Genomic DNA, 18238 nt, shown 5'->3' with positions numbered 1-18238 from the left:
CATTGATATATGTTTATAGCTCATGTAAGCATCTATGTACTGATCAACAGGACTTCTAGTCTATAGAATCTGATTTCTTAAAATGCTAGTTTAATTAAAACCCAATTTACATACACATTACAATTTTTAAATTTCATACCATTTAAATTCTTGACATTCTACAGGAAAGTATTGAACATGCTTGAGAAATAATTTGATTCTCTTAATTCATTTGCGTGTTCTGAACAGTTACCATCCTTTGCATGTCTATGGCTTGCTGCTTATGTTTAGAAGGATTGTAGTTTGTTGTACTTAGAAACTTCTTTTGGTTTTACATAATAAGAACTTGGCACATATATGCTATTTAAATCAATTGCTATATTGACTTGATGTATTCTTATTAGCAGCCAAAAATCGACACCATCTTTGGTCAAAGAAACAACTTAATGAAATTTAACAGGATGACTTTTTATTCTCATTTTCTTTGTTTTAGTTTAGCTGTTCATGGTACAGGATATTCTGGTAAAGAAGGCTTCTTGACAATTCTATTTGATTTGATACTGAAAAATATTATTTTAACTATAAAATGTAAAGCATAGCATCCAGTAAAATACACACACACACACACCCCTACCTTTTCTCTCTGTTATAAAATCCTCTAATAATAATTCATGCTTTTAAAAAATATTTATATTCAAATATCTTATCAGTAGCTTTAATATAGTCTATATTTCATTGATATCCTGTATAGAAATTTCAAAGTAAAAATAGTGGCAAGTCGGTTTGTTATTTAGAAAAATTACAGAACCCTTCTACCTGGAAAAATGATACTAACTCCAGGATGTTTAAAAGTTTGTAAAATAATTTTTGTTCCCTTGGCAGACAACATACTTCCTGGTAAAAGGAAGAGAGCCTACAACGTAGTAAAGTTATTTGAACTGAATACTTCTTTGATCCTAAACCGTTCTAAATTTTTGCAGTTAGAGATTGCACCTGAAATGATCCCTTTGAATATGATTCATGGTGCCTCAAGTAATATTCATTTGTATCTCCATTTTGGGAGGTAGTGGGAGGGAAGTGTGGGTGTAACAAAAACTGTATTACTTCAGGTAGGTATAAATGTAGAGGTCAAACTTTTAGTTATACATCAAAAACAACCCCTATTAAATGAGAAAAATTGAATTCCCAGTCCTACTCAATCTTTAATTGGGTATGGAATGTTTTATCCATATCGACCTTATCATTGCCTGCGTGGACCATATCTATTATTAATATTATTTTACTGATTTTTTTTCTATTATTTCCAATTCTGACTTGATAATCCATGGCTTTTATTTCATTGCTTAACAGTGTTTGTATCCTTTATTCAGCAAATAGTTTACACTGGCCTATTTTGTATCAGTCAAGATTTTTCTCAGGTAACAGCTTTATTATTATTATTTTTTAATTAACAAAACAGGTAGGATTACATAAGAGAAAATTTAAATTACAAAAAGAGACTTTAAAATTAGTGTCTCTAATTACACAAGCATTGTCTGTTATATACGTAATCTAAGCAAAGTGGAAGATTTGTTTTTGTTAATTGTCTGCTTTTGTGCAAGACGATGTTTGCCACTGAACTGAGATGTGTTATTATATAGCCTGAATAAAAATTGATGAACTCTAATGGTATATAAATTAAACCAAACCTTAAAAATATGAAGAATTTTGATGCAGCTATTGGAGAAAAATGATGTATATTCATTTTTCTTTTTTTAAGCATATTTTCGTTCAAAATTACTTCATAAAATTATAAATTTTCCTACTAAGATGAAAGCCAAATACTGTACATTAATAGCACTAGGAATTTTAAAATTTACATACATATATACTATCTTTTATATTTATGCTATTCTTTACATTTATATTTTGTAAACTAAACATGTTGAATCTACTTGATACGACAAAATATTTGTAATCATTATATTTTTACTAATGCATCAAAGGTTGGACTGATCCCTATGTTGGTGTTTCGTTTTTAGGCAGAACTGTTTTCTTTGGATTGAGACTTATTTTAAAAGTCTGATTTTTAATATTCTGGACTTCCCTAGAAAATTTAAATTCCCTTCACAATTTAAAAAATAATTTTAAAATATTTTTATTGTTTTGAAATGTTTTAAGGGGTTAGCCCTAAGTAAAGAAACTTATAAATAAGCATGACCTATTACTTTTAGTTTTTATTTCACAGCATATATTGATAAAAATGCCATTTTAAAATCAGAAAAACCCAAAATATATATCACAATTGTTGCAAGAGATGTTTAATAAGGAAACTAATGTAAAATACGCTTCATACTTATGTGTCTAAATATAGTCGAAGATCTAGCTTTTGTCATTTGAATATTGTGTGTAATATCTAAGTAGTACAGTTTAATTTGTATTTAAATCTTTACATTGTTATCATTGCATGTGTTCACTGTATTTTTTAATGTGTCAACTGTTTTCTCTTTATAGATTAGCATTTCAAAGTAACCATCCCATACCAGTTCAAACTACCATCTTGTCTCTAAGCTTGTTATATGAAAACCTTTTATCATTGTCCTCCATTTTTAGTGCTTTGATGAGCTACATCTGAGTTGTACATTTTCTTTTTCTTTTATTTGCTTCTGTATACAGGCTGGCTTAGCGGGAGCTCCAGCCCGTGCTGTATCAGCTGTAAAGAATATGAATCTTCCTGAGATCCCAAGAAATATTAACATTGGTGACATCAGTATAAAAGTGCCAAACCTGCCCTCTTTTAAATAAAAAATTTTAAAGGCCACTCCCAGGTAAAATCCAGGGGGAAAAGTCATCTAAGTTTACCATGCAGTTGTTTACCAAAAATAGAGGAAGAGAGTCTTAACTTTTGCTCTTGGATTTAAGTCAAGGTACTGTATAGAAGTTGTGTAAAATCAGTATGGCGGTTCAATGTTGCTTTTCTTGCTCAGTGATTTTGAAGAAATTGAGTAGTTCCGGTGTGATTTTGTTCCTTTTTTTTTTTTTTTCTAAATTGCATTCCTATGCCCACTAAGGCATGCCTCTCTATGTATTGGCTACAACAGTGTTTCAAAAAGTGTTTGAGACATTTCTTTAAATTATGTACAATCCATAATGTTGCTGTTTTGTATGGATCACAGGTGCAGCATTCCTTAATTCTTTCTGTTATTTGTCACGATTGTTATTTAAAGAACCAAGTATGTATTGCATGAAAACATGACCTTTATCTCTTAGTTTAAATAAACTCCAAGGTAACTGGACTTCTAAAGCACCTTTCTGTTTGCCTGATATCTACTTTAGCAATAATTTTTTTTACGACCTTCTGACTCAACAAAGTAAATAAAACTATATTTTATCACTGTTAAGAAGCTGTTGATTTTTTTAAATTTATATTTACGTTTTTAATATTCAGGAACTCACTGAATTATTGTAAAGCTCAGTTATTTCACAATCAAGTAGTGTACTGTGGTACCTCGGTTTTCTAACATAATCTGTTCCAGAAGACCATTCGAGTTCTGAAATGTTCGAAAACCGAGGTGCAGTTTCCCCATAGAAAGTAATGCAAAATTGATTAATCCGTTCCAAACCTTGAAAATCAACCCCTAAAACTGCAAATTTAGCATGAATTTTACTATCTAATGATACCATAGAGCCATAAAATGTACAGTGTTAGTAAACCGAAATATTCGTCAACGGAGACTTTTGAAAACTGAGGTACCACTGTATCTCATAGCACATTGTGTAGGATGAGATCTGGAGTGAGAGATGACAAATCTTTTTCTAGAAATTGCAAAATCTGTTTTATACATTTAAGTTTAAACCTTGCATCTGAGCCCTTCTTGCTCAGAAAATGAAAAGCTAAATTATTTTCTTAAGTTCTAACACTCATGTTGTGATTGCTCTTAATTGGCCCACATTTTCTTATTTGGTCTTGTGTATCTTCTGAAGCATGAGTGGGGTTCCTATTCTAGCTAGACCAAGGTTTTCCTTACAGTTCTAGTCCTCCCTCCTCAAATGTTCTCTTGGAAACATTTCCTTAGATTTGTGGCATGTATGAATTTTACTCCAAGCTCTGAAATGTAAGAAAAGTCACTTTATTTTTTTCTAAATAAAATTAATCTGATTCTAAGCCTCATCCTGTTAAGGCAACAGGAAATTCAGTCTGTGATTATTGGGATTTCTGTCAGTTCACAGAAAACAAGTGATCCCCCTGTCTAGTCAAGTACCCACCTGACACTATACATAGTTATTACCATATTCTTGACTATATTCGGTATGCTTTACATCCCCATGAGTATTTTGTAACTACCAATTTGTAATTATTAACCCCTTTACCTTTTTCACCCTGCCCCCAACACTCCTCCCATCTATCACTCCAATAAATCTAGTACACACCTGACACCATACATAGTTATTATAATATTATTGACTGTATTCCTTATGCTGTACCCTATATTCCCATAACTACTTTTTTAACAACCAATTTGTACTTCTTAATCCCTTTCCCTTTTTCACCTATCCCTCCAAGCCCCTCCCATCTGACAACCATTAAAATATTCTCTGTGTCTTTGAATTTGTTTCTGTTTTGTTTGTTTGTTTCTTTTGTTCTTTAGATTCCACATAAAAGTGAAGTGACGTAGCATCTGGCTTTCTTTTTCTGGCACTCCACTCAGCACAATACCCTCCAGGTCCATCTATCGTGCCACAGATGGCAAGAACCCATTCCCTTTCATTGCTGAGCAATATTCCACTGTATATATGTGCCACCTCCTCTTTACTCATTCAAACATTGACAGACACCCAGGTTGCCTCTATATTTTGGCCATTGTAAACAATACTGCAATGAACATATGGATGCATGGATCCCCTCGAAGTAGCGTTTTGGGTTTCTTCAGATAAATACCCGGAAGTGGAATTACTGGGTCCTTGTTTGTCTCTTGTTGTAGCCTTTGTTTTGGAGTCTCTCTTGTCTGGTATAAGTATTGCCACCCAAGCATTTTTGTTTATTTCCGTTTTCATAAAATATCTTTTCCAGACGTTTACTTTCTCTGTCTGTGTGTCTTTCAATCTGAAGTGAGTCCCTTGTGGGCGGCTTATGTAAGGGTTTTGTTTTCTTATCCCTTCAGCCTTTCCATGCTTTTTGATTGGAATACTCAATCCATTTACATTGAAAGTAACTGTTGATAGATATGTAATTATTGTCATTTTGTTTCTTTTTTTTGGTCTTAAAGCAGTCCCTCTAAGATTCCTTGTAATACTGATGGTATTACCTTGATGGTAAGGAACTCCTTTAGCTTTTTCTTGTCTAGGAAGCTCTTTATCTCTCCTTCAATTCTAAGTGATAGTTTTGCTGGATAGAGTATCTTGGTTGTAGGTCCTTTCTTTTCATCACAATGAATATCTCTTACCAGTCCCTTTTGGCCTGCAAAGTTTCTGTTGAGAAATTAGCTGACAATCTTATCAGAACTCACTTGTAAGTAATTAGTTCCTTTTTCTCTTACTGCTTTTAAGATTCTCACTTCGTCTTTAACCTTTGCTGTTTTAATTTTGATGTATCTTGGTGTGAGCCTGTTTGATTCCATCTGATTTGGAACTCTCTGCACTTCCTGGGTTTGTATAGTGTTTCCCCGAAAATAAGACCTAGCCGGATAATCAGCTCTAATGCGTCTTTTGGAGCAAAAATTAATATAAGACCCAGTCTTCTTTTAGTATAAGACTGGATATAATATAATGTGATGTAATAATATAATATAATACCGGGTCTTATCTTAATTTTTGGAGCATTAATATTAACGCTCCAAAAGATTCATTAGAGCTGATTGTCTGGCTAGGTCTTATTTTCGGGGAAACATGGTCTGTCTATTTCCTTCACCAGGTTAGGGAAGTTGTCAGTCATTATTTCTTCAAATAGGTTCTCAATGCCTTGCTTTCTCTCTTCTGGTATCCCTATGATGCAAATGTTGTTACGCTGGATGTTGTCCCAGAGGTCTCTAAAATGTTCCTCATTTAAAATTTTTTTTATCTTTTTGCTGTTTCAGTTGGGTGTTTTTTCCTACCCTGTCTTCCAAATTGCTGATTTGATCCTCTGCTTTATTTAGTCTGCTGGTGATTCCTAATGCATTCTTCATTTCAGTTATTATATTATTCATTTCTGACTGGTTCTTTTTTATAGTTTATGTGTCCTTTTTTATGCTTGCTATCTCCTTGTTGAAGTTCTCACTAAGTTCCTTGAGCATCCTTATAACCATTGTTTTGAACTCTGTACGTGGTAGGTTGCTCGTCTCCATTTCATTTAGTACTTTTTTGGAATTTTCTCCTGTTTTTTCATTTGGGATGTATTTCTTTGTTTCCTCATTTTGGCTGCTTCTCTGTTTGTTTCTATGTATACAGTAGATCTGCTACATCTCCCAGTCTTGGCTGGATGGTCTTACATAGGTGCCCTGTGGGGCCCAGTGGTACAGTCTTCCTGGTCACCTGTGATGGGTATGCCAGGAGTGTCCCCTTTGTGGGTTGTGTGCCCTCCCTCCTGTTATAGTCAAGCCTTGATTACGATTGGCACATCAGTGAGTGGGAATGACCTGACCCTCAGGCTGACTGGCTATGGGGTTTGTCCATGTCCACAGCTTATGGGCTGCTGTGCTTACCCCATGGCTTACCCCATGGAGTGGGATTCTCCCCAGTGGGCTCTGGTGCCTGTTGAGACCATACTTTGGGTGTGCTGCTTGTGGGTCTAATTGGGTGGTGCTCTGCTGTGTTCTGAAGCCATTCCCCAAGTATGTTAGTTCTGGGGCTTTGTGGGAGGGGCTCTGGTGCAGGCCCAGGTCATCCATTGCTTGTGACTGGCCAGGGACAACCTACCTGGTAGGAGCTACAAAACAATCAGTGGTTGGTCACTGGCTGTACTAAACCTGGAGGCCTATCAGAGAGGCCACGCTGTGAACGAGGGATGGCTACCACCAGGACTGGGCCTGAAGTAGCTCCGCAAAAAGCCAGGACACTCCGAGGCCTGCTGCCATCTGCCCACTCCTGTAAGGTTCAGCCACTTACAAAGCTTCATGTGGTACACAAATTGGGTGATGCGGGATCTCGGAGTCACTAGAGTGGTCACCAGCTTACTGTGGGTTCTGGTTTGGTGCCAGTGCTGAGCCTGGAGCTACTCAGCAAAAGTTTTAGAGTGCACTGAGGTCAGCCACTGCCCTCCTGGGGCCCATGGACCCCTGATAGTTGTCCATGAAAGAGTGTAATGCAGGCAGGGCTGGCTACAAGTGAGGAAGTGCCTCAGACCAATTTAGATTCAGATTGGCCATGGGCATGGGGAGAGGGCTCCACACAGGAAAGATGGCACTCTCCTGCCAGCTGCGTAGGAGGAGGACTCCCCACAGGGAAATGGCAAGTGCCCCTCCAGTCCTCGCCTCGAAGCTGCACAACTCAGTCTCTCCCCATATATCTCCAATGCTCTCCGAGTCACTGACCCTCCACCAGAGCCCAGGGTGAGTGCCTGCAAGCCAATGAGTAAGTGTGCGGACCCTTTAAAAGGACATCTCAGTTTTCTGCAGCCTTCTGTCCCACCTGGATGGTCGGAATCCCCACTGTTTTACATAGCCAAATGTGGGGGCTCCTCTTCCTGTTACCAGTATTCCAGGCTGTGGAGCTTGTTGTGGGGCTGGGGTCCTTGCTCCTCTGGGGGGAACCTCCATAGTCCAAATATCCCTACAGATTCTCAACTACCACGTGGAGGTTTGGGGCCAGCCTATTCTGCGTTTCCACCCCTCCTACCAGTCTTGATGTGGATATTTGTTTATACACTTAGTTTAGGACTTCTGTTCAACTAAATTTGAGATGGTTCTCCAGGTTGATCTGTGATTTAGTTGTAATTTCGATGTGTTCACAGAGGAGGCGAGCACAGTGTTTAAATACAACTCCATCTTGGATCTCTCTCTTGCCTGACTGCCTTTGAACTGGGACATTGGCTTTTTCCTGACTTTGTACTTGAGCTAAAACATTGACTCATCCTCGGTCTCAGCCCTGCCTGTTTTCAGACTGTAACTATATCATCGGTTCTGGTTCTCAGGCTTTTGGACTCAGACTGGTTCTCCATCTTAGGTTGCCCTGGGTCTCCAGCTTGCCAGCTCACCCTGGAGATCTTAGGACTTGTCAGCCTCCATAATCACATGGGCCAATTCTTAGTAATAAGTTTCTTTAAATAAAATAAAATCATGGTATTGGTGATATTTTTTAAAAAAATGATATTTATTACAAAAGTCGATTTGAGTTTGAAGGACGGAAAAACCTGATGTTCTAGTTCAAAGGCAGTCAGGCAGGAGGAATTATCTTACTTGGATGAGGGTCAGCCTGTTTAGTTTATTCAGAACTTCAACTCATTGGAGCAAGCCCACCCACATTGAGGGCATTCTCCTTTATTAAGTCCACTGATTTAAGTGTGAATCTTATCCAAAAACACCCTCATAGCCACACCCAGAGTGTTTGACCAGATGTCTGGTCATGGCCCAGTCAAGTTGACACAAAATTATCACAGTATGCTACCAGTTAAGAAAAAGGAGAGAGAGAGAGAGAGACAGAGAGAGAGAGAGAGACAGAGAGACAGAGAGAGAGAGAAGGAGAAGGAGAGAGTATTTGTGTTTATATTTTTAAATAGAAGTATAAACCATGTATATTTTTAAAAATACACCTATCGTGAGAAGGATAGAAGCTAAAATTCTCAGAATGTACCTTGTTTTTGAACCATGTAAAGATTTTACACAATTAGTCATTGAAATTTAAAAAAAAAAAACTAAAAATTGAAAGCAAAGCAAATGAATTGAATAATAGCTCGTGGCATAATCACCCAGAAAGGAACTATTTCACGTGACTTTAAAACACTTTACTAAAGACAAAAAGACTTGTCCTCCCCAAATTTAAATTATTTTCTGTAATCCTGGTATTGGTGACATGTTAAAATTCTGAGACTGTGTGTGTGGTTTGTGGGATAAAAGAGAAAGTGTCCTGGTGCTTGTAGTGGATACTCTGGGGCACTCGCTCCCTCAGCTCCTAGCAGTGTTGGTGGCTGAGAACACTCAGCTCAGTTGCTCTCCAAGAACTGCCATCAACTGAAGAGAGCTACTTCATCCAAAATCATGGTTCTTCTCCAAAGACATCCTACATCCAACCTCCTTGGCTAAGGCAGGACAAGTCTGAAAGGCCATCCCTGCTCCAGAGCAGCTACCCATGTGATCAGCCAAGGCCTTTGTCGTGACTGCATTACAATTTAACTTGTCCCTACATTTCATTCTACTTCCTTCAGACCACACTTTGATCCCAATGGTTCCTTCAGACCAGGCTTTGATCCCAATGGCATACCACAGTGAGCATCTTGCATGCAAGTCTTTCTCTCAGTCTGTTTTTCCAGGAAGCCCATCTAAGACAATTATAGTCAAGAATGGTCTGAAGAAGCAGATTCTAAAATGAGATTTTGGAGCTGATCATCCCTTGGCAGGCTGGCAATGGAGTTGGCAGGTGGAGCCTGGGTCACCAGTAGCATGCCATAGCATTGTAATTGTAGAAACTTTCACTGGTAGTGAACTAGGATGGGATACTAGGAATACACTGATAGGGACATCTCAGGCATTTGAGAAGTTCTAGAGAGGTGATAACTATAAAGAGTGTGGAATTGGATGGCTGTTGTTGGGGGCAATCAATGCATTAGAGAAATGCTGAGGATGATTAATCACCAGTTAAAGGCTATGTGTGAAATCCAGAAGGCATCCTTGACAGTATATAAAGACTCATCTCCTGCAGCTGGAGGAGAGAAAAAGCGGAGGCTTAGGCCCAGGACTTAACTGTAAGATTGGCAGAGCTCTAGAGAAGGTTGGATTCCAGCCCTATCCTGTCTGCTAAGCCATGGTCCGGGACACGATTGCAAAAAGAATAGGACGATGAGATGGGATGAAGACATCTAGGTTATGCACACAAAGCCTTGGATATGGGCCTGGAGAAGTAGCCTACTTCTTCCTGTTAGGCTCCCACTCACCCCCTTCCTCCCCTTGCTTGAAGAGGAAGCAGAAGCTTCTACCTTGCAGGATATCACGGCCCCTCTTCACCTGCTCTGACCACCAAGCCAATAACTAGGGTCAAGACACAACCTAATTGGGCCAGGGAAGTGCTGGGCCTGCCAGAATTGCTACAGAACCTTGCCAAAATAAACCTGGAGTTGCTGAGAGAAGATGTATCAGCCTGGATCGTGAAGGTTCTGGGTCAAGGGAGAAGGAACGTAAAGTTGAGTGAGGGAAAGTTTGTTTATATGTAAGCACTCTCCAATGATAAAAGATTTAACACTCTGGCAGGGATTTGGAGAGACAGTGCTGATACACAGCTGGAAAATGCCTGAGCCACTTAGCTTGGCCCAGTTAAAAGAAGTGTAACAGAACTTCCAAGGGAGACAAGGGGAAGAAGGAATCAAAACCTTCAGAGAAGTGTGCGTGCTAGAGTGAATACACTGTAAGGCAAGAAAGCCCAGAGGTTCTTCCATTTATCGAAGCAATACGGAATGTGCTGTTTAAAGGGACACCAGCATCGATTACAAGCTCAGGAGTGGTTTTCTTCTGAAGGCCAGGACTGATGGTAGGAAATTCTGTTACTGAGCTGGGTGAGATCCTGAAATAATAAATGCCAGATTGTGGCACTTAACTGTCAGGAGCAGAGGGTCAATTATCTTAATGAACTAACTGCAAGGTCAGGGTGGCAGCCAAAGTTCCTAATTTGCAGAGAGCTATTGAGATGATTAGTGGAACCCAGTAGGTACAAGATAGATGGTCCGCCAGTAAGGGCATTGCCCAATCTATATAATCAAAAGAAATAAAAAGAAATGGATTATCAGGAGGCTGAGAGCAGCCACCGCAATAAAAAAATCATGAAGTCTTGTTCAGTTTCTGGTCCTGAGCCAGTTCTGACCCAGAACTCATTGACAGAAAGAGGAAGGACCCTGCACACCATGGCAAGTGCATCCATGAATGATTTTCCTACTGCTTCCCCGAAGAGTCTTACTTGGGCAACCAAACATTGGGAAATGGAAAATACTCAATATTTTGAGGATTATTGGGCACAGTTTCCAAGTTGACACTGATAACTATGGACCAAACATCATCATGCCCCTTTGTCCCTATTACACTGGGAGCATTTGAGGGTGCTAGGTAATAAATTTAGTCTTGACCTGCGTCTAGCTCATAGTGAGTCCACTGTACCCACAGATCCAACTAGTGGTCGTTTCCCACTCCATGAATATATCTAACCATGATGGACACACTTAGTGTTGGGAAAAATTCCATAGTGGTTCCTTAGTCTGGGATAAGAGCTATTTTAGAAAGAAATGCTAAGGGGAAGCTTTGAAATTGCCCTCATACTCTCAGCTAAGATAATAAGTAATAGCAGTATCATCTTGGGGAGAAAAGAGAGATTAGTGCCACACTTAAAGACCTAAAAGATGGAAAAATGGTGGTCTCCATCACATACCCATTTAATTAACCAGTCTGTACTCTACAGATGGGACCTGGAGGAAGACAGTGGACGACCGCAAACTTGACCAAGGGATAGGTTCAATTGTAGCTGCTGTTCCAGATGTGATATCTTTGTTAGGGCAGATCAACAAGGTGGATGGTATGTGGCCATTGACCTAGCAAATGCCTTCTTTTCCATCCCTGTTAGGAGGGAGGACCAGAAAGTTCATGTTCTGGGTACACTGCAGTGTTAATGTCAACTCTCCTGCCCTCAGTCATAATATAGTCAGAAGGGATCTAGGTCATCTGCACCTAGCACCACATCGGACCACATGTTGGTAACACTGCGTCACCTGAACTGGATGAACAACGAGTTGCAAGTACATGAAAGGCCTTAGTAAGATACATGACCTCCACGGATGGGTCAAGGACCTGCCATTGAGGGATCCAATAATGTAGGCTATGCCAGGATATCCCTTTCAAAGTAAAAAACAAAGTATTGTAATTTCACACCTCCCCCACTCAGAAGCAAGCCACAGTGGATGGTATTCTCAAAGTGCCTTGGATTCTCAAGTCAGCATGTTTCAGACTGGGAACACTACTTCAGCCCTTTTATGCAAATAGCTTCCAGCTTTGAGTGAGGCTCAGAACAGAACGATCTGCCACAGGCCCAGGCTGCAGTGCCAGTCATCCTTCCTGTTGGGCCATACTAGCTGACTGGCGCCATGATAGAGCTAACCGTTACAGAAGAAGGTGCCTTCTGGTGTTTATGGCATGCCCCAGTTGGAGGATTACAGCATAGAGTCTGCAACTAGACCATGCCACCTGTATTGGAAAATTACACACCATTTGAAAAATAGTTCCTTGGGTGCTTCTGGCCCATCATTGAGACAAGCATCTAATCATAGAAGTGATCCTACATCCAGAACTGAGCTGGGATATGTCACAAAATCATAAGGTTAGGCAGACCCAGCAACTATCTATAGTAAGATGCCAGTGGTGCTTGGGAGAGAATGGAGCCAGAGGGCACAAATAAGCTGCACAAGTCCTGACCCTAATTTCATTCCCCACTGTTGACCAGTGCCTCTCCTTCAGCTCCAGGGAAAGAATGGTGAGGAAAAATCCTTCCAGTGGGTGAGCTTTGGGTTCTTTATATGGACATCCACTTTATGTGAAAATGAAAGTGGCCCAAGGACTCATAGGCAATAGCTAATGGCTTGGCTGGTTAGCCAAAGACCTGGAAGGAGAAATATTGGAAGATCAAAGACAAGAAAGTTTGGGTAAGAGGTATGTGGATAGAACTATAGGAAGGAGCATGGAACTAGGAAGATTTTTGAATCAATAGTGTGATACCCACCAGAGATCATCTGTCACAGAAAAGACACTGTGAAATAGAATGATTTAGCAAAGTATCAGTGTGCCTCTGTTTATTGGCCACTGCAGTGTGTGGTATAATGGGAGCTAGAATGAAGTAGCCAGGGATGGAGGCTACCATGGGTCCGACAGCACAGGCTCCTACTCAGCAAGGCTGATGTCGCCACTGCTGTGTCAAATGTCCTATCTACCAGTAACAGACCAACACTGTGCCCCGATACAGCACCTTCTCTTGAGAAAACCAAGTAGCCACCTACTGGTAAGTAACTTTGGACCCCTTCCAATTTAGAAAGAAGAGTAAAATAATCCTGACTATAATTTACACATAATTTAGGTATGAGCTCTTCTTTCCTGGCTCCCTAGCCACAGCCAACATCACTCCCCAAGGACTTACAAAGGGTTTGATCGACCTACCTACGATCCTATGTTGCACCACAAAGGACTAAGGAATCCACTTTACAGCAAAAGAGGTGCAGCAGTGAATTCAGAACCATGAGATAGATTGATCTTGTCATTTGCTGCCAAACTCAGAAGCTTCTTGAGACAGCAATGGAATGGCCTTTTAAAAAGAAACACCTAAGGCATCAGCTTGAAGATGATACCGTGAAGACGGGGCAACATTCTGCACGATGTAACGTACCCTAAATTGACAATCACAATATGGCCCTGTGTTCTCAATGGGTCGACTACCTGGGTCCAGGCACCAAGGAGTGGAAGTGACTCCACTTATCCCACTCCCAGTTCCTCACAGGGGAGTCTGTACTCCTGTCCTCACAACTCCAGGATCTATGGGTACAGAGGTCTTGGTTCCCAGAAAGGAAATACTTCCTCCAGGGGCACAACATGAGTCATATTAACCTTTAATCTCTAGCTGCCCTCCAGTTATTTCAAGTTTCTTTTATCAAAAGACCAGTTCACAAAGAAGAGTCTCTATCTTCCATTCCTCCACAGCTCATTGAAGTTTGACCCAAAAAGTGTATTGCAGAGTACCCAAAATAATAGCTATCATGCTATTTTGGAGATAGATTTTATTAGGATCCTGCTGCTGGGTTTCCAGGTGCTGACTTAATACAGCTCACTCCAACTCCAAAACCAGATGTTAAAATGTGTGTCAGTGTGTGTGTGTGTGTGTGTGTGTGTGTGTGTGTGTGTGTATGGGGTCAAACTGAAGGGTAACTTGAGTATTGCAGGTGAAGAAGAGGTGAGGATACCTATTAGGCTTATTACCCATATAAGATCACAGAATTTGGAGAACATAATTTCTATGTTAGAATTACCTCTGTAATAGGTTGCACCCTATGAATTGACAGGGAGTGATGGCAGCATCATGGTGATGTAAGACATTTCTCCTTCCACCCACCCCCATCCCCGCCCTTTTTAAAAAAGTGGTGAAAGAAGTTTATTAGGGCAGAGAGTATACTCCAAAGAGTTAGTAGTGGGTCCCAGCACTTCCTTTCCCATTTTTAAAAAAACAGATTAGACATCCATCCAAATAAAAGTGCCTCAATGGGAGATGTGGGATCCAACAACTTATGCTAAGGGACCTGAGAGGATTCTTGCCTACCTGTGCTTTCAAAAATGGACAAACATACCTGGTAAGGGCTGAAGATCCAAGGGAATCAGTGAACCCGCCCCATCCCTGCTCACCCCAGTAGGGGAAAAACCTGGAGAGTGCTGGCCTGTTCAGATACAGGTGAGACAGAATTTGTAGAAGTCCAGTCTGCCTGAGGGGAGATTTCAGTGCATCATTGGAGTGGAAAGGGTAAGAGTTTGTACATAGGAGAGGAAGACTGCCAGAGCCCTACACCTTCTCCCCGCCCCCCTCCCTGGGACTGCTTGGGGCTAAGCTGTCAAGTGTTGTGAAAAGCTGTGAGTGTGTGCCCAACTACCCCAATTTTGCGGGTTCTGGCTGGAGAAACCTGTTTCAACAGCAGCACCCAGAGTACTGAGGCAGAACCTCCATGACTGGGGGAAAGGAGAAGAAAAGGAAAGAAGCAGATAAGAATATCAAAGGGCATTAAAGAAACATGGTTCCTGCTGACTGCTTCAGAACTTCAGCAGGAATACTACTGACGAGCCGTTGGGAGTTTCACATTTGAGAAACTCCCCACTGGGTCCCCAGTACCCCCAAATGTGAAAGCCACACCTTCCTTGACTCTGTGGCAGTTCCTTGCAAGTGCTCCTGAGTGCAGCAGTGAAAGCAGGTCTAGCAATCGCAGTGCTCTCAGAAAGACAGATCAGGGGGTGTGGGCAATGGAGAAACCACAAACTGGAGCTGTGGCGGCACCTTCTGGTAATAAAAGAAAGGTTTCCAGTAGTCAGCCTAGTGAGTTACAACAAGAGAGATGTAAAAGCTTAAGAATTCTGCCACAAGAGGGAGCAAGAGGGTGGAGCAGGTCTATCCATTAAAAAGCTGAAGAAACCCCAAGTGCAACAGCAATGATATGAAGGCAACCGATAAAGAATTAAGAAGGTGTCTGCCACTTCAAATGGGAAAAACCAATGCAAAAATACAAGGAGCATGTTAAATCAAGAAAATATGTCAGGTTAAAAAGATATAAATATCCAAAAGCCTAGCTAGAATACTGTGATCTAGCTGATAAAGAATTTAGAATAGTTTCTTCAAAACTGAAGAAATTCAATGAACTACAAAAAAACTCAGAAAGATAATTCAGTGATATTAGAGGGGAAAAACATGAACAAACGAAATGAACTCTTTACCAAAGAGATAAAAATCATTAAAATAAACCAAAGAGAAATTCTGGAGCTGAAGAATTCAGTGAATGAGATGAAGACTACAATAGAGAGTATCTGAAGTAGAATAGACCAGATAGAAGATAGAATAAGTGACTTAGAGAATAGGAATTTAGAAATAACAGAAGTGAACAGCAACAAAAAAAGAAAAAAGAGCAAAGAAAACCTGAGTGACCTAGGGACTCGATCAAAAGGGCAAATATTAGAATAATTGGGATTTCTGAATGAGAAGAAAAGGCGAAGGAGACAGACTTTATTTAAAGAAATAATAGCTGAAAACATCCCAAACCTGGGAAAAGACTTTGACATCCAAGTTCATGAAGATAATAGATCACCAATTTCAAAAGGTAAGCATAAACAGAGGGATAAAAGAAAAAGTGAAAATACAAAACAACCAGAAAGCAATCAATAAAGTGACAGTAATAAATCCTTTCATATCAATAATTACTCTAAATAGATTGAATTTACTAATCAAAAAGCACAGAGTTGCTGGATGAATAAAACAAGACCCAACTATATGCTGCCTACAGGAGACCCACTTCAGTTTTAAGGACTTACATATTCTCAAAGTGAAGGGATGGGAGATATATTCCATGCAAGTAGAAACTAAAAGAAAGCTGGGGTAGATATACTTATATCAAACAAAATAGACTTTAAGCCAAAAAAAATGGTAACAAGAGACAAAGAAGGTGATTATATAATGATAAATGGGTCAATACACTAAGAAGACATAATAATCATAAATATATATGTACCCAACATCTAAATAAGCAAATCCTAACAGATCTGAAGAGAGAAATAGACAATACAATAATAGTAGGAGACTTCAGTACTCCACTTTCAGCAATGAATAGATCATCTAGACAGAAAATCAACAAGAAATATTGGAATTGAATCATACTTTAGGTCAAATGGACATAACAAACGTACATAGAACATTCCTTCCAATAGCAGCAGAACACACATTCTTCTAAAGTGCACACAAAACATTCTCCAGAATATATTATATGATAGAACAAAAACAAGTCTTAGCAAATTTCAGAAGATTGAAATCATACCAACTAACTTCTACCACAATAGTATGAAACTAGAAATCAATAACAAGAGGAAAGCTTGAAAATTTACAAATATGTGGAAACTGAACAACACACTCTGAACCAATGGGTCAAAGAAGAAATCATAAGGGAAATTAAAAATATCTTGAACCAAGTGAAAATGGAAACACAACATGGCAAAACCTATGGAATGCTGCAAAAGCAGTTGTGATAAGGAAGTTTATAACAATAAAAGCATACATTAAGAAATTAGAAAGATCTAAAATGAACAACCTAACTTTACATCTCAAGGAACTGGGGGAAAAAAGGAATAAATTAATCCAAGTTAGCAGAAGGAAGGAAATAATATAGATCAGAGTGGAAGTAAATGAAACAGAGACCAGTAAAACAGTAGAAAAGATCAACAAAACTCATCTGACTTTTCGAAAAGATAAACAAAAATGACAGACCTTTAGCTAGAACCAATTTAAAAAAGAAGAGAAGATTCAAATAAATAAAACCAGAAATGAAACAGGAGACATTACAACTGATACTACAGAAATACGTAGGATCATAAGAAACTATTATACTATGAACAATTATATGCCAACAAATTAGATAACCTAGATAATTCCTAGAAACACACAACTTACCAAGACTGAATCAGAAATAAATAGAAAATCAAAAGAGACCAATAACAAGTAAAGAGATTGAATCAGTTATCTAAAACTTTTCAACACAGAAGACCTACAATCAGATGGCTTCACTGGTGAAATGTACTGAAAATTTAAAGATTAATGCCAATACTTCTCAAAACCTTCCAAAAAATTGAAGAGGAGGGAACACTTCCAAAGGCATTCTATGAGGCCAGCATTACCCTGATACCAAAGGCAGATCAGGACACTACAAAAAAAAAAGGGAAACTATAGATCAATATCCCTGATAAATATCGATGTAAAAATTCTCAGTGAAATATTAGCAAACTGAATTTAAGAACACGTCAAAAGGATTATACACCATGACCAACATGCTGTATACCTTAAACTTACGCAATGTTACATGTCAAATATATTTCAGTTAAAAAAAGAGAGAGAGAGAATTGGCAGGACTGGGAAAAGGAAGAAGAAACTCACAGACCTCTCCCATTTCAATCATCTATAACAATTCCCTTCACTTTGAGCCCATAATAAACCAAATAAACCTATGGCAGTTCTTGAAAGAATCCATGCACTGCATGTTTCAGGATGATTATTTGCATGGCCTCTACAGTCAAATTGCCCAATTTCTAATCCTAGCTTGGTCCCTTGTTAAGCCAAATACTAAATTCCTCTAAGCCTGTTTTCTCATGTATAAGTGGGAATACTACTGGTACTTCATAGAATTACTGTGATGTACATGAACTAATCCATATAATGTGCCTAGCACAAGGTCAGCATTTAATGAACTGGTCATTTTTCTTTTCTTCTCTTTTCTTTTCTTTTCTTTTCTTTTTAATTTATGTGCCTTTGTTCCAGAGGGAAATACATACAAATACAGGAGCCTGACTGGTTAGTTAAGAATATTTTTCACTTGTAAGGGTTTGTTCTGCTTGGA

General features: G+C 39.2%; 1 protein-coding gene across 3 annotated transcripts in view; it reads left to right on the top strand.

Annotated features, from left to right (window-relative positions):
* Positions 1-4565, top strand: part of AP3S1 (adaptor related protein complex 3 subunit sigma 1) — a 64610-nt gene extending 60045 nt beyond the window's left edge. For 2 of the 3 annotated variants that reach the window (XM_081053139.1, XM_081053140.1), the window contains one exon: positions 2635-4565. In XM_081053139.1, the coding sequence (XP_080909265.1) occupies positions 2635-2763 (129 nt within the window). In that variant the 3' untranslated portion in view covers positions 2764-4565. Of the gene's footprint in view, positions 1-472; positions 502-2634 lie in introns of all 3 variants that reach the window. The other variant, XM_081053141.1, reaches the window with a different exon arrangement.
* The last annotated feature ends 13673 nt before the right edge of the window (positions 4566-18238 follow it).

Source organism: Rhinolophus hipposideros, assembly GCF_964194185.1.
Source record: "Rhinolophus hipposideros genome assembly, chromosome: 7".
Classification (NCBI taxonomy): Eukaryota; Metazoa; Chordata; class Mammalia; order Chiroptera; family Rhinolophidae; genus Rhinolophus; species Rhinolophus hipposideros.
The sequence above is the reverse complement of the archived record's forward strand: the minus strand, read 5'-3'. Positions and strand labels throughout refer to the sequence as shown.